This window comes from Coregonus clupeaformis, chromosome 18 (genome assembly GCF_020615455.1).
Source record: "Coregonus clupeaformis isolate EN_2021a chromosome 18, ASM2061545v1, whole genome shotgun sequence".
NCBI lineage: Eukaryota > Metazoa > Chordata > Actinopteri > Salmoniformes > Salmonidae > Coregonus > Coregonus clupeaformis.
The window spans coordinates 8,798,523-8,821,306 of NC_059209.1; the positions used below are offsets into that span (position 1 = coordinate 8,798,523).

General features: G+C 46.8%; 1 protein-coding gene across 1 annotated transcript in view; it reads left to right on the top strand.

The window, feature by feature from the left end:
* Nucleotides 1-22,784, top strand: part of adgrv1 (adhesion G protein-coupled receptor V1) — a 230,482-nt gene that overhangs the window by 204,075 nt on the left and 3,623 nt on the right. Inside the window, exons 87-89 of the mRNA XM_041904508.2 lie at nucleotides 1,046-1,167; nucleotides 9,609-9,800; nucleotides 12,727-12,904. Of these exons, the coding sequence (XP_041760442.2) occupies nucleotides 1,046-1,167; nucleotides 9,609-9,800; nucleotides 12,727-12,904 (492 nt within the window). The remainder of the gene's footprint in view (nucleotides 1-1,045; nucleotides 1,168-9,608; nucleotides 9,801-12,726; nucleotides 12,905-22,784) is intronic.

The following is a 22,784-nucleotide window of genomic DNA, read 5'->3' on the forward strand; positions in this document are numbered from 1 at the left end:
GTCTAGCGGCCAGCTATGTAAACTAGTAGTAATCAAGGTCGAATTAGAGCCCAGGGTGACCCCATTGATTTTGTTAGTCAGTCACTTAGATATCATATTAAAAACGAAAATAAATTATCTCCACCAAATGGCAGAATGAGAACAATTGCACAAAATTAACAATTGCAAAATCTTCTCTCCACCCCATGGCAAAATGTGTAGAATTGCAGCAAACTAGCTTTAAAACAGCAACATTTTCTCTACCCCCCATGGCAAAATGTGCAGGCTTGCACGAAATGAAATCTAAAAAATAAAAATGTTCTCTCCGGGTTACGGGTTTCCAATCCCTGGTTTAGAGTGTAGTTCAGAGGTTAGCCTCATGGAGTACTTTATGGGACAAGAGAGGCTGCTTTCTGGGCTCTGCCAACAGCCCTGTCATTGATTAGACGGTCTTTGTGCTTACCGTGGCTAACACTCTAGGTGTTAGCTAGCCCAAAGACTTTCTCTCTCTCTCTCTCCGTCTCTCTTTATCTCTCTCTCTCGTCTATCGACGCGCTACACCCTTTAGTTAGAGTGAGTTAGCTTAGTAGTTGGCACAGAGTGTGTGTGTGTGTGTGTGTGTGTGTTTGTGCGTAGGAGTGCGAGCGTAGGTGTGTGTGGGTGCGTGCAGGCAGGTGTACTGTACAAGGCAGCCCTGTGCCAGGATCTGTGACCTACAGTATAAAGCGTACTGATTAAGAGAGGCTTCATTAATCAGCCCTAAGGGCCTGGTCTGCGGTCTGCTGCCTGCTGCCCCGGGCCCAGCTCACTACTCTATACTGGACCAGAGCACTGGGAAGATGGGCCAGAGCCAGGCCTGGAGAGAGAGCAGGGATCAGGACACTCTGAACTTTGGGAAATCTCCCAATGTTATGTAATTTCTTTCATTCTAAGAGTGATCTGTCTGTGTGTGTGTGCGTGTGTATGTGCGTGCGTGCATCTATGCGTGCGTGCATGTGTGTCTGTCTGTGTGAGTGCCTGTGTGTGTTAACTGTGTATTAAGTCTTCCCTGTTGTGTGTGCTGCAGAGGTGCCCATGGTGCTGTACCTGTTTGCCCTGGTGTCCCTGGTGTGGCTGTGGGCAGGACTACACATGGGCTACAGATACCTGTGGATGCTCATCCTCCACGTCATCTTCAACTGCCTGCTGGTAAGACCTTTTCGTCATCATCTTCATCATCATCATCATCATCATCGGTTGCGTCATCCAGACATGTTTTACACAGTAAAATCAAAAAAATATATATATATATTTATTTTTTATTTTTTAGGGGGTAGATCAGCTTTAATATTGCAGATAGATCAAAATCACAAGACTTAATTCAACTCCTATGGAGTCAAATTTAACATTATTTTGGGGTTTATATGGTCCCACCCCCATTTTATGTTAAAACTACTCTGATCATGGTCTTGATATTTTTGGAGTTAAAATGACACTAAATGGAGTAAATATCCAACTCACAGAGAGTTGCTTAAGTTTCGACCATGATAACAAGTTTAGATAGCTGGCCGCTAAACTAACATAGCAATTGAAAAAATGTTAGCTGACATGGACTATCAGTGACTGATATAACAAGAGAAAAACTTCTGATGCACAACCAAATTTCTAAATTGCACCTGCTGTATTTTACTATTCTAACTCACAACAGTAAGTTGAGACCTCAACTGAGTTCTTAAAACATCCCTGAGCTACACCATGTAAACTGGAACAACTACTGTATCTCACTAACGGTTGCTATAAATCCAACCACTTACAGATTCGGTTAGTTTAGAAAAATGTATGTTTCTTATCTTTGTGTAGCATAAAATCAAAAGCAATCAATGTACATGTGAAAACACAGATATTGAAACAAACAACAGAGCATGCAACAGAGCATGCTGGGAAATATTGACAATGAGGCCCCTCCCACATCTATGCATAACTCCATAGATTGAACTCCCTGTCTCTGGTTACTCTTAATGGAGTTCAAAGTACTCCGTCCCAATCAACTCCAGTTATCAACACTAACTCCAGGGAGTGCATCACTCTCTTGAGGGTTAAGATAGCTCCCAGGAGAGTCAATTTAACCCTAATGTTCATAACACTGTGATTTCAACTCTCCTTGATTTACTGTGTAGTGTCTTGAACCTCTTTATTGCTGTCAAAACTGGAGGGAAATCTGATATAGTTTTGTAAATGATACAACTACTTCCTAGATACTTGAGAGCCCAATGTAGACATTGGTGGAATAACTCTCCTTAGGTTTGTGTTTGTCAGTGTGTGTGAGTTCAGAATAGCCTCCCTCAGTCTCTGGAGGCCTTGGAGGTTGGCACACTTGTACTATATATTGATCCCTTAAGCCTCTGCACTGTTTGACCCCTTGAGTGTGTGTGTGTGTGTGTGTGTGTGATTGCGTGAGTGTGTGTGATTGCGTGAGTGTGTATGATTGCGTGAGTGTGTGTGTGTGTGTGTGTCTTGATGTGGCGCAGTGGTCTAAGGCACTGCATCGCAGTGCTAGCTGTGCCACTAGAGATCCTGGTTCGAATCCAGGCTGTCGTAGCCGGCCGCGACCGGGAGACCCATGGGGCAGTGCACAATTGGTCCAGGATAGGGGAGGGAATGGCCGGCAGGGATGTAGCTCAGTTGGTAGAGCATGGCGTTTGCAACGCCAGGGCTGTGGGTTCGATTCCCACGGGGGGCCAGTAAAAGAAAATAAAGAAATATATATATATATAATGTATGCACTCACTAACTGTAAGTCGCTCTGGATAAGAGCGTCTGCTAAATGACTGTAAATGTGTGTATGTGTGTGTGCATGTCGATGAGTGTGTGTGATGAAGGGTGTTCAAAGACTTTGAAGCCATCCTTTGATGTCTGGCCTGGGCAGGGTGGAAAAGCTATTTCTTGAGGGCTATCATAGACACCATATCTCCAGAGAGAGGCCAGACCACTCTCTCAGTACACTCAGTACAGTGTGGGAATGCATATCAGAGAACGTGAGAGATAGGAGATAACTTTATCATCAGATATTTATGTACGACTGTATAGTCTACAGCCGATAGCATTAATATCTCGTTTTTTAACGGTTGCGTAACTGACAATGTGTTGAAGATGTTTGAACTGTTCAACCCCACTTCAATGTCTGAACTCTGAAGGGGTATTGCTTGCTAGTTGAGGGTAGCTTCCTCACGCATAAAGCAAACGTATCATTTGAAAAGGATATATTGTAAATGCATTCAAATTGTTGAGTTAGGTAGGCAGTGGACTGGACAGTGGCATACTTGTTCTTTCAGGCAGGTCCTTGTGAATGTCTCTGCTAGCTGTCACTTTCTTCAAGACGTCATCTGTCCATTAAGTGTGTCACGCAGGACCCTAGTGATATGTAGCGCCTGCACGTGAAAGACGACAGAAGCTAAAGTCAACCTGTGGCTCTAATGACTGCAGACATGATGTCATGATGACAATAGCTGAGGTAACACAACACTTATAAGCCCACGCCATGCACAAATACCCCAATATGAGGTAATCTGATGGACGAACAGTATGGCCCACTTTGTCCAACATTATCCAGTTGATATCAAAAGTCTCTTTCTAAGACATTACTTTGTTTGGCAGATATACACTATATATACAAAAGTATGTTGACACCCCTTCAAATTAGTGGATTTGGCTATTTCAACCATACCCGTTGCTGATAGGTCTATAAAATCGATCACACAGCCATGCAATCTCTATAGACAACCATTGGCAGTAGAATGGCCTTACTGAAGAGCTCAGTGACTTTCAACGTGGCACTGTCATAGGATGCCACCTTTCCAACAAGTCAGTTTGTACAATTTCTGCCCTGCTAGAGATGCCCTGGTCAACTGTAAGTGCTGTTATTGGGAAGTGTAAACGTCTAGGAGCAACAATGGCTCAGCCGCGAAATGGTAGGCCACACAAGCTCACAGAACGGGACCGCAGAGTGCTGAAGCACGTAGCGCGTAAAAATAGTCTGTCCTCGGTTGCAACACTCACTACCAAGTTCCAACCTCTGGAAGCAACGTCAGCACAAGAACTGTTCGTCGGGAGCTTCATGAAATGGGTTTCCATGGCCATACAGCCGCACACAAGTCTAAGATCACCATGTGCAATGCCAAGCGTCGGCTGGAGTGGTGTAAAGCTCGCCACCACTGGACTCTGGAGCAGTGGAAACGCGTTTTCTGGAGTGATGAATCACGCTTCACCATCTGGCAGTCCGACGGACAAATCTGGTTTTGGCGGATGCCAGGAGAACGCTACCTGCCCGAATGCATAGTGCCAACTGTAAAGTTTGGTGGAGGATGAATAATGGTCTGGGGCTGTTTTTCATGGTTCGGGCTAGGCCCCTTAGTTCCAGTGAAGGGAAATCTTAACGCTACAGCATACAATGACATTCTAGACGATTCTGTGCTTCCAACATTGTGGCAACGATTTGGGGAAGGCCCTTTACTGTTTCAGCATGACAATGCCCCCGTGCACAAAGCGAGGTCCATACAGAAATGGTTTGTCGAAATCATCGTGGAAGAACTTGACTGGCCCGCACAGAGCCCTGACCTCAACCCCATCGAACACCTTTGGGATAAATTGGAACGCCAACTGTGAGCCAGGCCTAATCGCCCAACATCAGTGCCCGACCTCACTAATACTCTTGTGGCTGAATGGAACAAGTCCCCGCAGCAATGTTCCAACAGAAGAGTGGAGGCTGTTATAGCAGCGAAGGGGGGACCAACTCCATGTTAATGCCCATGATTTTGGAATGAGATGTTCAAAGAGCAGGTGTCCACATACTTTTGGTCATGTAGTGTATTTTTACGAATTCCCCTGCCACTATACGTTCCAATACAGGATGAATCCCCTGAAGGTGTAGAGAAAGTCCAACTAAAAGGCCTTTGGTTGCCTCTGAAGTGTCTTTCTTGAGTGAATCTCTCTGCCTCTCCCTAGCCCCTTCCACTGCCCCCCCCTTCTCTACATCACAACTCTAAAATAATCAGCTCTATCATCCCTAGGGAGAAAGAGCAGAACACGGTTGAAAAGTTATTTTGTTTCAACCAGAGAAACTCCACAGCCTCCAATTGCCCTGGGCTCAGATGTAAAGATTAAAGCAGTCTATAAGCAGTTGTCTCCAGGGACAGTTCTCTGTAAGACAGGAAGAATTGAGCTGGAACAGACAGTTCCCTTTTCTACAGGTAATGAGTTTCTAAAGAGAGTTGCGTCCAAGACCATCGATTAGCTCAACAAACACATCTGACCTAGATTTCCTGAGCACTGCTGTTTCGGCTGCTGCTCTCTGCAAGTTGATGCCTGCACCAGGCTGTTTTGAAGCCACAATTAAGGGACAACTATTCTGCTTTGAGAGTCTGCGTTTATGGAGCAAAACCAATTAATTTAGTGGGGAGACGAGGAACATGGAGATGAGAGCACTGACATTTGTGTCGCGACACAGCCATTAGCACCACATCATCACCAACACTAATGAACATTAATAGGGTCGACCGTAAATGTTGCGTACAATAATGCAACAGCATGTATTAGGTTTTAATATTTAGCATAATGGAATTTAATTTAATTAATTTAATTAGGATTTATAATATAGTCACATTCGTCTACGTTGCATGGAGTAAAGTTTATTGTACATGTATGGCTGGATAACAAATCTTTAGATCAAGGTTTTCTGTTTTTGGTGTCACAAACCACCTCAGACCCTCTAAGAAATCTCTTCAAGGCGACATTTCAATTCATTTTGTTTCCAGCTATGTATTGAGTTGGCATAGTATCTAAGTATATCCTTTCACTTTCTTCTGTTCTCTAGCTATTTGTTACTAAAGTTGCTTATGTACCCTCTATTCTGTTGCACACTTTGCGGTTGTATGCTCAGGTTGTTTTGTATTATCTCCCTCATGCGGGACATTTTCCATGAGGAGAATTTTCCATGTTGTTATTGTTGATAGCGTGGCTGTTGCTCTGACTGTAAAAGGCTGTTTAATGGTTCTGCTCCCTTCAGCTGATTACTGAAAATCATTAAACAAGTGCAGATGTTACAGCGTAGGTTGGTGCGCGCGTGCTCACGCGTGTGTGTCCATGCACGCGCATGTATACACACACGCATAGAAGGTAGATTCTATGCATTCATTTCAGCTGTATAGACTCTCCCAATGCTATTACTTTGTGATTTAGCCTAACGGCTCTAAACCACAGCAGCACCGCTACATGTCCTCCGGTAAGCAGCCGTTAACCAGCTGGCTCCAGTGCACTTGGCTATATTTCATACATCCTGGTTAGTGGTTAGTTAGCACTGCTCTGGAGCTTCTAGGCAACCTCAAATGACAGCTGTACACGAAGGCAAACATCAGGGAATGTACAGTAAATGTCTGTGTCCCAAAGTACTGTATGTCTGCAGGGCCAAGTATTGCACTACATAGGGAATAGGGTGCCATCTGGCACGCAACCAATTACAGAGAAGACTTTGCACCTTATTCAATCTATGGAAGTGGAACTGGTAACTGGATGGATCCAGCATGATTGTTTTTGCACTGCAGAATTGTACGTGTGGATCTAAAGGGTCAAGATAGACAATGTTTACAGTGTGTTCCTGGATGTTTACCCTGATTTAGTTGCTTTTCAGTAATGTACGTTCTCGGATACAGTGCCTTCCATGGGCAGACATCCTCTGACGCATCCTATCACATCTAGTGTGATATCATCGGCTATATCCAGCACCTAGCTCCAGCTATCAATTTGGAGGGCCACCATCTTACAGTACAGAGCAGCTGCTGTGTGTGTATTATGACTCAGGGAGGAAAGGATTTTTCACATCTCCAAGCTGTTCACTCTCCCTATAATGGCTGTGTCCCAAATGACAACCTATTCCCTACATAGTGCTCCACTTGACCAGAGCCCATAATATATAGTGCCCTATATAGGGAATAGGGTGCCATTTCTATATAGGGAATAGGGTGCCATTTGGGACGCAGACAAGGACCAACAGAGACATTTCCCTTGATGTCAATTTCAGTGACTTCCAAATTAAAACAGTACATAACTTCTTCTGTGTCTATAAAACATAGGGTCTGTCCCAGATGGCACTTTGTAGTGCACTACTTTTGACCAGGGGCCCATAGGGTGCCATTTGGGCCAAGTGGCCAAGTATTGATCTCGGTGTTTTCAGAGTGAGAGCGACCTTTGTGCCCCAGCACGTTACTCAATACAACAGCAGATTTAGTGGTTTATTCTCAGCACTCCACACGGACGGACAGACGGACAGGCAGACAGACAGGGGCATTACTGTTGGAGTCTATCAATATAGATGGTACCCAGAGCTGGCGGATGGAATGCTTTTCTGCTTCTCTATCTATCTCGTTCTCTTTCTCTCTCTCTCTCTCGCTCTATTTCTTTCTCTCTTCTGCCATATTGGTTGTCTAGGGGTTGTCTAGGGCATGTTGGTTGTCTAGGGCAGCATCTGCATTAGATCCAGCTGAATTTGTACTGAATTATAGAAGAATAATCTGATCACAGCAGTTTGTGTCTGGCTGTGCCCGACCCTCTGCCGGTAAATGGGCTTGTACATTATTAGCTCACAAACAAACAGCCCCCCTTTCTTTGAACAATGAAACAGGCCAGGCACCCAACACACAATTCAATTTACCCCCGCACATCCTGATTTGTCCCACACAGTGGACTATAAATATACCTCTATTCATTGTAGCGCAGGACCTGTCACGAGCCCTGTCGTTGAAGATGAGTTGATAATGCAGAAGCAGCAGCCTCATTCATCGATTCAACCCGGGACACGTTGCTAAGAGACATGGTATAGGAGGGATAAGCCCAGTGGTCTAAGCCCTATGATGACCATGTTTTATAATTGCAGATCAAGAACTCTCTCTTTTTTTATTCATTTGATCTCTTTTTGTTGTTTCTCTGTACCTCTCTGTTTCTCCTTTGCTTTTTTCTCTGTTACACTCCCTCCTTTCAGTTGATTTCTATCTGTCTTGTTCATTTTTTACTGGAAGCGTTCTCTCCCTAGCTAGCTAGCTGGTTAGTGTCTCTTATGTTCTCACTCCTCTCTCCTCCCTCCCTGGTTCCCATGGTGGTGTAGGGGCCGTGACCTAACCTCCTGTAGTAACACTCTCTCTCTCTTTTCTCTCACACGCACACCGAACACACACACACACACACACACACGTCAAGTCCCCAGAGCAGGGAACACTTACATAACAGCCTGTGGGCAATAAAGTGTGTTCCTTGGGCCGCGCTGGCTCAGGCTGTTCCTTAACGGCGTGTGCTAATTGCCCTGAAGACTGTCATGATGGGGCCGCTCTCACTCTATCAGAGACTACTGATAGTGGCTGCTCCACACACACACACTCATGTACACACACGCATCACACTCACACACACACACAGACACCACATACGCACACACTCCGCTCAGGCTATAAAGACACTCTGAGTGATTGATGTGGGTGTATTGTGTCCATTTCCAAATGTGTGCTTTTTTCCCCACATAGAAGCTCATGTTCCCTATTTACGGTGCACCAATAAACAGGTAGTGTACTAAGCCTGTTCCTCTTCGTCTCCTCGCATCTCGTATCCATTAAACGCCACTTGTAGCGTGTTTATTTTTCCCTTTCAATGTCAGGGTTCCAAGGAAAGATATACTGTGTAGTATAATGATTCCCACACATTTGTATCTACATAAAGAGCATTTGTCTCTCTATCCGTGTTGAGTGGCTTTCCTCTCCCTAAGCCGGACTAAACTGCCTGGCTGTTAAGATCTATAGGCCACTGGTGAAACAGGACCATGGGCTTTTCTGAAACAGAGAGATTGCAATTGGTTTAATTTAAGGAGAAGTCCACGTTTTGATGAACTTCCTGCTCTAGAACGCTTGGTGATGACCTGTTCTCCTGGTTGTGTGTGTGTGTGTGTGTGTGTGTGTGTGTGTGTGTGTGTGTGTGTGTGTGTGTGTGTGTGTGTGTGTGTGTGTGTGTGTGTGTGTGCGTGCGTGCGTGCGTGCGTGCGTGCGTGCGTGCGTGCGTGCGTGCGTGCGTGCGTGCGTGCGTGCGTGCGTGCGTGCGTGCGTGCGTGCGTGCGTGCGTGCGTGCGTGCGTGCGCAAATACTGTATATGCAGTGCGGTGTATCACTCCATCTCTGTCTATGGTTGCCGTCATCCCCTCCTGCCCGCCTGGTGTTGTGAGATGTCTGCTGGGGCTGTGGTATTTCACAGAGGAATGTGCTGGAATAATTCACACTGGCCTGTCTGTTGACACAGAGGATGTGATAGAGATACTAGACCAGGATGCTGCTGACTGACAGTGATGTCATGTCCGAGGGATGACGTCTTGCCACTTCTACCATTGTCAATCAATCCAAACTTTCCCCATAAGGAATGTGCTGCTGTACATTGTGTGCAAGATAAATACACTTCTCAGAGTGCAGTGTGGAGAATGACGCGCTATCGACAACAATTTAATTCCGGTCTCCTTTTTCTTTTGTGTGTACGTTAATTCATGATGTGCCTGGCAGGGTCAAATCATTTGAATTGCAATGGAGGTGGCACATTTTACCCTCTGACCTTTACCCTCTGTTCCCTAGGGCCTGTACGTGTTTGCGGTGTACTTCCTGATGCACAACCAGCTGTGTTGGCCATCCAAAGCCAGCTACACGGTGGAGATGAATGGCCACGGCAGCCCAGACTCCACTTACCACAGCGGGGTAGGGGGTGCCGCCACCATAGGGGCGGAGATCAACAAGTCCACCCAGAACCTCATCAGCGCCATGGAGGAGGTAACCCACACACACACGCACACCCTGCCATCTTCCCCTCCCTCACTGCACGAAACTATGGAGAAAAAGCAAGAGAAAATGGTGAGGAGCCCTGTTCTTGCCCCGCAAGCCCCCAACTTACTGACTGACTGACTGACTGGCCACTGTTACCCAACCTCTGAGTCTGCTTCACCATTATCCCCCATACCCCTCTCTCCCCTGCCCAGTGCCCTTACTCTAAAGCCCTTACCTCAACCCCTTCCACAGTCCCATCCCTCTCTCTCTCCCATGCCCTCATTCCGAGGGCTCGGTTTGACCAGTCCTCTCCTCACTCACACCCTTGTCAGCGGATCCACAGGGAAACATGGCATGTCCCCCCACACGCTCTGTGTGTTCACAATGGCTTAAGTCAGCTATCCCGCAATTACTCTCACACTAATGTGTGTGTGAGAGCTGCCATGCAGAGACGTGTTCTTCTCTCCTCAACTAATAGCCTACTAGTAGCCCACCTTACCCTAGAACTATGACCTCAATATGACCTGTCAGCCTACATCCTCCCCAGGCCCAGTCCATCCATCCCCTGCTAGGCCACAGCTCTGCTGGACACCCTATAAGGAGTTACCCTGAAGAGGAGATGGGGGTAGAATTAGAGAGAATAGAGAGGAAATGGAGAGGGGAGGAAGAAGGGGTGTGGAGGGGATTGGTACATGGGAGGTGTCTTGTCAGCCCCCTTCAGAGCGGGTATGGTAAATCCAGCGGTGGCTGGACACTGTACCACAGCTCTGGACACTGTACCAATTACAGGCTATTACACCACAATGTCTGTCTGTCATTACAGGCCTGTTCAGATAGGCTATTACACCTGTCTGTCTGTCTGTCTGTCTGTCTGTCTGTCTGTCTGTCTGTCTGTCTGTCTGTCTGTCTGTCATTACAGGCCTGTTCAGATAGGCTATTACACCTGTCTGTCTGTCTGTCTGTCTGTCTGTCTGTCTGTCTGTCATTACAGGCCTGTTCAGATAGGCTATTACACCTGTCTGTCTGTCTGTCTGTCATTATAGGCCTGTTCAGATAGGCTATTACACCATGCTGTCTGTCTGTCTGTCTGTCTGTCTGTCTGTCTGTCTGTCTGTCTGTCTGTCTGTCTGTCTGTCTGTCATTACAGGCCTGTTCAGATAGGCTATTACGCCAGGCTGTCTGTCTGGCTGGCTGTTGATGATATGTTGATCTTTTGAATCAGCTGTGTAGTGCTAGGGGCAAAAACTAAAACGTGCACCCCTTTGGGTGCCCAGGACCAGGATTAAGAAACACTGAGAGTCTGTCTGTCTGTCACTGGTGACAGAGGGAGGGAGGCTGGTGGAACTGGGTTTCCTGGAAAACACAGACTAAGGGAAAAATTAGACTCCACGGGGATCCTTACCACAACACAATCATTTCCAAGATGCATTGAATTTCCTGTCTGTGCCCTGGATGACGTCATTTGGTATATATGAGAGGAGAGGGAGAGTTGTCCAGTGATGGGTTAGATTGTTACCTGTACACATACTGTGTGCTGAAAACCAACCAGACTCTTTTGGTAGAAACAGCACAAGATTGCTTAGCCAAGTGAAATATCTTAGCTATGTACACAATGTGCCAGTTCTCATGGCTAGCTAGTTGTCTGTGATGGTGCTGAACTCTCTCTTCCCATCACCACTCATCCAGACATCCAGTGATCAGCCCTGGGAACTATCTGTCTCTCTCTCTCTCTCTCTCTCTCTCTCTCTCTCTCTCTCTCTCTCTCTCTCTCTCTCTCTCTCTCTCTCTCTCTCTCTCTCTCTCTCTCTCTCTCTCTCTCTCTCTCTCTCTCTCTCTCTCTCTCTCTCTCTCTCTCTCTCTCTCTCTCTCTCTCTCTCTCTCTCTCTCTCTCTCTCTCTCTCTCTCTCTCTCTCTCTCTCTCTCTCTCTCTCTCTCTCTCTCTCTCTCTCTCTCTCTCTCTCTCTCTCTCTCTCTCTCTCTCTCTCTCTCTCTCTCTCTCTCTCTCTCTCTCTCTCTCTCTCTCACTCACTCACTCACTCACTCACTCACACTTTCTCTTTCTCTTTCTCTTTCTCTTTCTCTTTCTCTTTCTCTTTCTCTCCCTCTCCCTATCTCTAGTGCCCCCTCCCCCCCTCTCTCTCCCTCTTCCTCTTCCTCTCCCTCTCCCTTACTCTCTACCCCTCTCCCCCCCTCTGTCTCCCCTCTCTCTCTCTCCCTCTTCCTCTCCCTCTCCCTTACTCTCTACCCCTCTCCCTCTGTCTCTCACTCTCTCTGGAGAAAAAGCATTCATCAGTGCGGCAGACTCAGGGCAATATTTGCATATGAGACCCATAGCCAGCGAACTCCCTCTCACCCCTTAACCCCCACATGACCCCCACATGACCGCTCGTCCTGCATGAACCCTTTGGGGAGCTTTGACAACAAACTCTGCGTGACCCTCCATGTCTAAGACACGATTACACACATTCTCTGCTGTCCAGAGCTGACTCCCTTCCAGAATGGGACTGGTTTTTGTCATTGCATTAATCATGGAGATGTTGTTCACCCATTTACATGCTCATCTCTGGTTTGTGTTGTTTATGCAAAGACATGAGGAGACCCACTGTGCACTCCAAATACTGTAAACGTTAGCTCATAAACAACACTCTAGAAATGTAACCCTAACAGAATGTATGCCCTCTGATCAGTGTCATTTCAACGTGTTGGACAGTGGCTGTCTTTGTTAATGCCGTATACAGTCTGTAAACATATGCTGTGTGTGTGTGTGTGTGTGTGTGTTTGTGTGTGCGTGTGCGTGCATGTGCATGCATGCGTGTGTGCACGTTTGCATGTATGTGCGTATGGGCGTGCATATTTGCGTGTTTATGTGTGTGTGCGTGCCTGCGTGCTTGTGCGCGTGCTGTGCCTGTATGTGTGTGTGTGTGTGTGGCAGGTGTCTGCGGACTGGGAGCGTGCGTCCCTGCGTCTGGGCAGTCAGCCCAGCAGTGTGTTTAAACAGAGCCCTCAGAGTGGGGCCTACACCACCGACGGAGGAGGCTTCATCAACGACAACCTAGTGGCCGACGAGGAGTCCCAGGAGTTTGACGACCTCATATTTGCCTTAAAGACTGGTAAGAATCACTTTGGCTGTCCCAAATGCCAAACTATTCCCTGTAGTGCACTACTTTAGAAGTGCACTTTGTAGGGAATAGGGTACCATTTAGGACAAAGCCTATCACTTATCATGCAGACATATTATTAATCAGTCATCAGTAGCCTATATGAAGCCAATAACTAGAGCCCAGAGTTTTTCCTGATCAGGTTATATGGTCAGGCGAAACTCCTTGTCCTACTCATCAACACCATAATGGTGTCGAGGAAGAAGTGGATACTGCGATGAGTCAGTATACATACAAATCACATCTTATTCCCTAGTAGGTTAGAGTTCCAATTTGTACTCGAGCATACATGTACTCGATCTGGAATAGGGGTGACTCACATATGGCTTTCTAACGTTTGTGTGATTTGGTGTGTGCGCATTTGAACGTGTGCATGTGTATACGCAAGGGTGTGTATGGAGGCCTGGAGTTGGTGTGTATGTGCGAGTACACACACGTGCGTTCGTGTGCCCATGGCAGCCATTACTGCTGGCCCTGCTTGATCAGTCCTCTGCGAACCCTCAGTCTTGCAGCTGTAGGAAACATTTTTCCTCAGTCATCAATGTTTAATAAGATAGGGGTCTTACTGCCGGCTGATATATCACCGCTCCACACTCCCATTCTCAAATCACAGAGTAATCGATCTACGCTGCCTGAATAACAAGTGGCAGACCCAGCTGAAAACATGCCAAGTAGTGTTCAGGACTTTGTTTTGACTGTTTCTCTAGGAAATATAGGCTGCTTCCCAAATGGCACCCTATTCCCGATATGGTGCACTACATTTGACAAGAGCCCCATGGACCCTGGTCAAAAGTAGTGCACTATAAAGGGAATAAGGTGTCATTTGGGATGCTTTCATAGAATAGGGATGTCATGTTCTTTTGTAGTGTTAAAGTGGACCAAGAGGGGGCGCTGGTGAGCAGCAACATGTGAAGACGCATTTTCTCGGTGCTCCTGTCCAGGGTGAACAATTTACTATTAGTAGTTCACCAACACCTCCCCTACCGCGTTAATTTTGTAACATTTAATTAGGAATCCTGACATTTTTGGCCTTTTCATCGTAAAATGTCGAAACAACAACGGCCACAAGTCACAAAAGAGCAGGCCTCTACTAAAGCCTCGGGCTCACCGGACACTGACACAGACTCTGACCCCCCGACCTAGCCAAGGTAATGGCGGCTATCATTAAGTCTGAACAGACTGTGCTGGCTAAGGTGGAGTCACTATCCACTGACCTATCTGCACAAATGGCCACTCTCGCCACCGAGGTCAACACAAAGATCGACTCCATTAAAGAAGACTTGGCGAAACAGGACACCCGTCTGAATAGCCTGGAAGGCAGCGCAACTACTTACTCCGACAAAATGGTGACACTGGAAGAACAAGTCACCCGGCTAACATCAGATGTCGTCAAACTTACTTCCAAGGTCGAGGACCTCGAGAACAGACATCACCGGGGGAACGGTTTCATTTTCGGCGTGAGAGAGGGACTCAAGACCGATGGCGGATTGCGGCCTACGCTGTTCATAGCTAAACTGCTACAGGAAATTCTAGGCCTCGATTACACCCCCACAACTTGACCGTGCGCACAGAAGCTTACAGTCCACACTGAAGAATGGGGAGCCGCCCAGACCCATCGTAGTCAAATTCCACTACTTTCAGGAGAAGGAGGATGTCCTCTGTAAGGCATCACGAGCGGCTCCCATCACCACGACGGCCAGAAGATTCGCATTTACCTGGACTACACGGTTGCAGTCATGAAGAAGAGGTCAGCCTCCTTTTGTAATACATTTTTGTATTATCCTTCAAATATGCATATTGCATAAGATACATTAGAGAACTGAGGTGGTTCCCTCCAGAATCCCTTCCCTATGTGTAAACTTGATAATGTTCACCCTGGATAGAGCTCTACTGAGGTTCGGTTTAACATGGTAGTATTTTGCTCTAGTCTAGGAGAGGTAGATGCAGCCTTCCAACAGGGGGAAGGCCAGCATAGGGGTCCAAGGTTTGCTTCTGGGTATTTTGTTGTTTTTAGCAGTTTTTAATTTTCTTTATATTTTATTATTCTGACCTTTCAGCACACTGGCCATGTGATTGTACTAAAATTCATTTCTAATTACTATGACTACTGTATTCCTAATTCACATAATCTAGGCTCCACTTGCTTTATCATTTGGAGCTTAAAAGGAATGAACCATGTGGTCAACCGTTGCCGAGTGTATGCTCATCTTAAATCTTTAAGTCCGGACATTGTTTTTCTCCAAGAGACCCATCTCCTGTCCTGCGACCATGATAAACTAAAGAGAGGATGGGTCGCACAAATATTTCACTCCAACTTTGGTACTAAGGCCAGAGGGGCAGCCATCCTTATCAGAAAAGGCACCCCATTTGTCTCCTGCAAAGTAATTTCAGATACTAATGGCAGATATATTATAGTGATGGGAAAATTGTTTAGATGAACAAACTAACATGGATGCCTCAATAAGTGATGATCCAGTCCATGCAGAGCGGTAAAGCTCCTGGGCCTGATGGCTTCCCTATTGAATTTTATAAAGCAATCTCCTCTAAACTATCCCCTATCCTCAGCTCAATGTACAATGAAATCCTTTCAGAAACTGCCCAAGACACTTACCCAGGCGAATATTTCATTTTTGCTTAAAAAGGACAAGAATCCCCTAGAATGTGACTCATACCACCCTATAAGCCTTTTGTGCTGCAATGATATAATTCTCACTGAGGTCCTCTCGCGCCGTTTAGAGACAGTGACACCTAATATAATTCACTCTGACCAAACCGGATGTATCTCATGTAGGCAATCTTTCTATAATATGCGCCGGCTATTTCATGTTCTTTGTTCTACCCACTCAACTCCACAGCCAGAGGTCAGAGGTCGTCATTTCTCTGGATGCTGAGAAGGCTTTCGAATGGGTTGTGTGGGAAAATCTATTTACAGTACTAGAGAGATTTGGCTTTGGCCCGTCATTCCTTTCCTGGATTAAGATTTTGTACTCGTCCCCAGTGGCTTCTGTTCGCACCAACAATGTTACCTCCAGCTACTTCCCTCTCCAAAGTGGGGCCAGGCAGGGTTGCTGTCTATCCCCTTTTCTATTTGATATGACTATTGAGCCTCTTGCTATCGCCCAGCAAAGTAGGATTTCATAAGGTGGTTGTCTCTTCCCATTTCATTAGCAGGTCGCATTCATTATTTTAAGATGACTGTACTACCTAGGTTTTTTGTACTTATTCCAAATGATTCCCATTCCCATTCTTCTTTTATACATATCTAACCCTGTGGAGTCTATACCCTATCTCTTGGACATGCTACAAGGTTTTGGGACATTCTCTGGTTATAAGTTAAACCTAACAAAAAGTGTGCTCCTCCCCATTAATCAGTTAGCAGAAGGTATTGGCTATGCCAATTTCCCATTTAAGGTGGTGCATCAGGTCTTTACTTATTTGGGGATAAAGGTCACACGCTCATTTAAGGCTCTGTTTAAACATAACTTCAAAACACTCCTGGAGCGCACTAAGCAGGATTTCATAAGGTGGTCGTCTCTTCCCATTTCATTAGCAGGTCGCATTAATTCTATTAAGATAACTGTAATACCTAGGTTTTTTGTACTTATTCAAAATTATTCAAAATGTTGTCTTAAAGTCGATGTTCAATTAACTGGACAGCTACATTTCCAACTTCATTTGGAATAAGTCAAATCCACGAATAAGAAAGGTATATGTAGAGAGACCTAAGCCCCAATTTTTTACACTACTACTGGTCAGCAAATATGTCTAAATGTGTTTAATGGGTTTCTACGTTTGAAAACAAGGATTGTCCAACTTGTACCATCATGGTGTTACAGTCAAGCCGTCCAACTTCTCCTGTTTCGCTCCTGTGCTCCCCACTGCCCATGAACCTTGGCACCCATGTTTTGAATCCCATTGTCAAGAACTCCCTTAAAATCTGGTCCCAATTCCAAAATCACTTTAGCCTTAAACAAGCAAGCTGCTTCTCTCCATTAACATCACATCATCTCTTCCCAGCATCGCAGATTGATACAGCATTCCAGTTCTGGCATAGGAATGGTCTGGTGTTTTTTTGTGACCTATTTGTTGATAACACATTAGTCTCATTCGATACTCTGAGGGTTGACCATAATATTCCCAATACCCACTTTTTTTAGATACCTGCAAACTCGCAGCTTTGCCAAAAAACATTTCCCTTCATTTCCAATCGAGCCCTCTAAGTGTCCAGTCGAGAGGTTGAGCGTCTCCGCACCTCAACTTTTTGCATAAGGCATGGGCTCATTCAGTTCAAAGTTTTGCACCGTCTTCATTACTCAAATGACAGATTGGCAAAAATATATCCAAATGTTGACCCGAATGTTTGAGATGCCATCAGAGTCCAGCGACTGTGGGACACATGTTTTGGTCATGCCAATCTTTGAGTGGCTTCTGGGACTCCATTCTAGAGGCATTCTCACATATGTGTAATCCAACTGTTAGCCCCAACCCGTTCACTGCCATTTTTGGGGTACTTCCTATAGACCAGAATGCTACCACGCATCAGGCGATTGAGATAGCATTGCCTCGCTGCTTGCTTACCGCCTTGTCCTCTTTCACTGGGAGTCTGCAACGCCGCCTTCCTTTATTCAGTGGGTTAAGGAGGTGATGTCATCTCTGCCTCTAGAGCAGGTTAGGTACACTGTGCATGGGGCCCAACAAAAGTTAGACTTAACCTGGTCCCCATTAATACAATACGTGGAGAGCCTGTCTTTTACTTAGTATAACTTGCATACTTTGGTAAGCAGTCATATCTGTTCTAGTGGCCATATATTGTGCTGATAAGATTCAACTATAGTTATGATACATTACATTTTTATTTAACTTTTTCCATTGTTATTGTTTTTAGTACTGTTTATGTTTCTGTCCTATTTAATGTACTTTTCTGTGATATCCTTGTATGATGCCTTGGTGGATGGGAGGGAGGGAGGGAGGGACGGAGGTGTAAGGGTTGGTGTGAGGTGTGACCCAGGTGCGGTGCAGGATAGATAGTAGGCAGTAGGCAGAGATGGTGAAACAAGGATCTTTACTGGTGGTCCCAAAACCAGGATACAAAATAATGGACTTGTCACGCAAAAATAAAGGAGGAGCAAATTGGTCTCCAAAAACAGGCTGACAGCAAACATATGAAATACTAACTATGACTGAAAACAACAATGAAACACTTCTCAAGTGCCTGTACATACGTCTCGCGATCAGACACTGATTAGTACTGTTTGGCATAGAGGACTAGCAGAGAAAACAGAGCAAGGGAACACAGGGAAGTGAGGACATAAATACACAGGTGAACAGGTAGACACAGGTGACACCAATAGGATAATGATTAGTCCAGACTGTGAGTGAGGAGGTGCCTAAGGTTGTCCCCCTCAGCTGTTGGCCACCAGAACCTCCTATGCAGGAACTCCAATGTCCTGGTGCCCCCCGGATGGCTGGTGAGGTCGGACACGTGCGCCCACTGAAGCAGTCGCGAGCGCGCAGCCTTGGGTACGTACATCCTCCCCGATGGACATCCACCCGGATCGGGCTCCCGCCGTAGCGCTGCTCTGACCAGCCTATCGATTCCCCACGAAACTGGGGCAGCAATCAGGGCATTGGGGACAATGGGGTTGTCCCTCTCCACCAGGTCCACAGGGTCGAACTGCCGGGAGAGCGTGTCAGGCTTGGTGTTCTTCGACCCTGGACGGTATCAGATCGTGAACCGGAACCTGGTGAAGAACAATGCCCACCTGGCCTGGCGCGAGTTGAGCCTCTTGGCCCCCTGAATGTAGGCAAAGTTCTTATGGTCAGTCCATATGACGAATGGATGGACGGCCCCCTCTAGCCAATGCCTCCACTACCCCCGGGCGAGCTTGACCGCTAGCAGCTCAAGGTTCCCCACGTCATAATTCCGCTCCACCGGGGACAGCCGACGGGAGAAAAACGCGCAGGTGTGAGTCTTACCGTTCTTGAGGAACCGCTGGGACAGGATGGCTGCCACCGCAACGTCTGAAGCATCCACCTCCACAATAAACGGCAGGGACGGATCAGGATGCCCTAGGACCGGGGCCGATGTAAAGCGCCACTTAAGCGTATCAAATGCGTTCCCCGCTTCCGGGGTCCAGGCAAAAGAGTTCACGCTCGTCTGGGTGAGGGCTGTCAGGGGAGCGGCTAGGGAGCTAACATTGCGAATAAATCGGCTATAAAAATGTGAAAACCCTAAAAACCGTTGTAGTTGCTTGAGGGATGAAGGCTGGGGCCAATCCAGTACCGCGCCGACCTTGGCTGGGTCCATCCATAGGTCCCCCTGGATGACGATGAATCCCAGGAAGGAGACTGTCTCTGTGTGGAACACGCACTTCTCCGCCTTAACGTAGAGCTGGTGACAGAGAAGGCGATGGAGGATCTGTCGAACATGCTGCTGGTGTTCACTCATGTCCTTTGAAAATATAAGGATGTCATCCAAATACACGAAGACGCTGTAGTCGAGGAGGTCCAGGAGCACGTCATTGACCAATGCCTGAAACACCGCAGGCGCGTTGGCTAGACCGAACGGCATGACTTGGTACTCGTAATGCCCACTGGGTGTGTTAAAAGCCGTCTTCCACTCATCCCCCTCTCGAATCCTCACCAGGTTGTAGGCATTTCGTAAATCCAGCTTGGTGAAGACCAGGGCTCCCTTCTGTTTGGGCTGATGAGTGGTCAGTGGAGACCGGAACAGGACGGAGGCGGAGCCTCCCTCCAGGATGAGCTGCCCCATGGACCAGTCTATCCGGGGTTTGTGGGAGTCCACAATGAAAAACTGGATATCCTCCCATAGCCCCCCTGCCACCCGGACACGCACGGGGACAGTGCGCCGGGTGATGAAGCCCAACCCCAACGGCTGGCTGTCCAGGCCCATGACCGGAACCGGCTCGAAGAAGGAGAGTAACGGAACGCTCCACCCTTGGGCCTGCCCGCATCCATCAGGTTTCCTGTGGCCCCCGAATCCACCAGTGCATTCGCCCGAAGCGCAGCGCGGTCCCACTGGGGTTGGGGTTTCGGTTCAGGCTCGCTAGCACCCCTCATGATATTAGCGAGCCCCACGTTTCCCGGCTTTTCCGGGCATGAGTCGCAGTGGTAACCTGCCTGGCCGCAGTACAGGCAACGTCCCTGGCACAGATGTCTCTGCTTCTCCATCCTGGACAAGCGCTCCTTGCGTCATCCCTCTCTCATGCACCCGTTCACGACGCTGATTGTCTACCCGCACCGAGTGGTCGACGAGACCGTCCAGTCGCTCAGGCAGCTCCCTGAAGGAGAGTTAGTCCTTCTTCCCCTCCGATAGCCCCTGCGCGTAAAGGACGACCAGGGCGGCCACATCCCATCCTGCCTCTCGAGCCCGGGTCCGGAACTCCACGGAGTAGTCTGCCACCAAACGGTCACCCTGCCGACAGGCCGTGAGCCGCCTCTCAGCCTCGTGCCCCGACACCACCCGAGAAGTGTCAATCACCTTGTGTAGCTCCCGGGTGAATTGGTAGGAGTCGGACCCAGGAAAGGGCCCGACCCGTCAACAGAGTTATAATGTAGGCCACCCGGCCCTGCTCCGTCGGGAAGGAGGAGGGTTGTAGGCTGAATACCAGGGAACACCGGGTGAGGAATTGTCTGCACGGCAATCGTCAGCTGGCGGAGATTCTCGTGATCTGCTGCAGGCTGCGGTCATGCTGGTTCAGCATAGCCCCCTGTGTTGCCAATGCGCTGTGATACTGTGCTGTCTCCGCTGGGTCCATATTGGCTCTGTTTTCTGTAAGGGTTGGTGTGAGGTGTGACCCAGGTGCGGTGCAGGATAGACAGTAGGCAGTAGGTAGAGATGGTGAAACAAGGATCTTTACTGGTGGTCCCAAAACCAGGATACAAAATAACGGACTTGTCACGAAAAAATAAAGGAGGCGCAAATTGGTCTCCAAAAACAGGCTGACAGCAAACATACGAAATACTAACCTATGACTGAAAACAACAATGAAACAGGGAGAACACTTCTCAAGTACCTGTACATACGTCTCGCAATCAGACACTGATTAGTACTGTTTGGCATCGAGAACTAGCAGAGAAAACAGAGCAAGGGAACACAGGGAAGTGAGGGCATAAATACACACGTGAACAGGTAGACACAGGTTGTACTGTTTTTTTGTTCTCATATCTGAAAAACTACAAAATAATAAAAATATTAAATTAAAAAGTGGACCAAGATGGCAGTGCTGTGAGAGAGTCATGTTTGCTATTATTATTATTATTATTATTATTATTATTATTATTATTATTATTATTATTATTATTATTATTATTATTGTCATAGCATAACATCATCATACTGTTTAGATTTGATATGTTTCTTCACTGTACATAGCTACTATGTTCACTGTAGTTGGATTCTTTAGAGAGGACACGTTATTTCCATTAACCTTCCCATTCTCTCACCAATTAAGATTTCTGTTGCAAACCCCATGGAAAGAGACGTGTCATGCGTCTCACCTTATTTCCTGGTCAGGCCTGATAACCAAGGTGTCCATATCATGGAAAGAACACCATCTGGATTTTGACCCCACCTCGTGGTGGCCTGCCGGGCCCCTGATTGAGTGGCCTCTGAAGGGCCCCGTGCAACACATAGGTTAATCTGGCACCTCAGTGCTAACCGGCCCCTGGGCGAGGTCAGTGAATACACGCCAGTATCCACTCTCCGGAAAACACTGTCTATCATCGTGGCCACGCTAAATTAAAAGTCCCTGGCGGCAGCGGACTTGGAGGTAGTCAGAGGTGTTAATGAGAGTGGATTGGCTAGAGAGGGTAACGTTAACGTAAATAAAAGCCTCGGGGAGAGCAGAGCGCTAACTCTTCTTCAGCCATATTTAACGTGTAGTGTTTGAGTTTGTGTATGTGTGTGTGTGCGTGCGTGTGCGCGCGTGCGTGCCTCCGTAAGCTATTGTTGTTATGGAAGATGAGATAGCATTTCACTGGCCTTGCCTTGACTGCTCTATCACCCAACAGTACACCCCATCATTCAGCCTCAAGTTGAATACATATATGAATGGGGTGGCATTCACGGCTCTCTTACTGTTAAAACAACATCAATGAAGATGAATTCTATAGGTAAACAAGATTGAAAATCATAAAGGAACAATTATAACCACAAATATTTGCTAAGTCTATTACCTGTGGTTGTTGTGGAATACCTGAAGCGCTCCTGCTACTTCCTTTCTTCAAGGTTAAACAAGATGTTTAATTCTAAATACATCCAAAACAGGACTTGGAGAAAGAAATGCTATACTAAAGCATTCCTCCTGGCCTGTGTTGTAACCGTCCCCCTCCCGCCTTCCTCTTGGCGTGTATTGCTGACCTCTACGCCTGTAAGTGGCCAGCCAGTCAGTCATTCAGTCAGTAAAGTCAGTAGCAGCACACTCATTAGGCTCTTCACAGTCCGTTAAAGGGTGAATCATTAACTTACCATCCCACTGGTTATCCTTAATGCCCTGTTTTTACTGTACAGTGCCTTCGGAATGTATTCAGACCCCTTGACTTTTTTTGTTACATTACAGCCTTATTCTAAAGCATTCTACAGTGCCTTGCAAAAGTATTCATCCCTCTTGGCATTTTTCCTATTTTGTTGCATTACAACCTGTAATTTAAATGGATTTTTATTTGGATTTCATGTAATGGACATACACAAAATAGTCCAAATTGGTGAAGTGAAATGAAAAAAATTACTTGTTTCAAAAAATTCTAAAAAATGAATAACGGAAAAGTGATGCGTGCATATGTATTCACCCCCTTTGCTATGAAGCCCCTA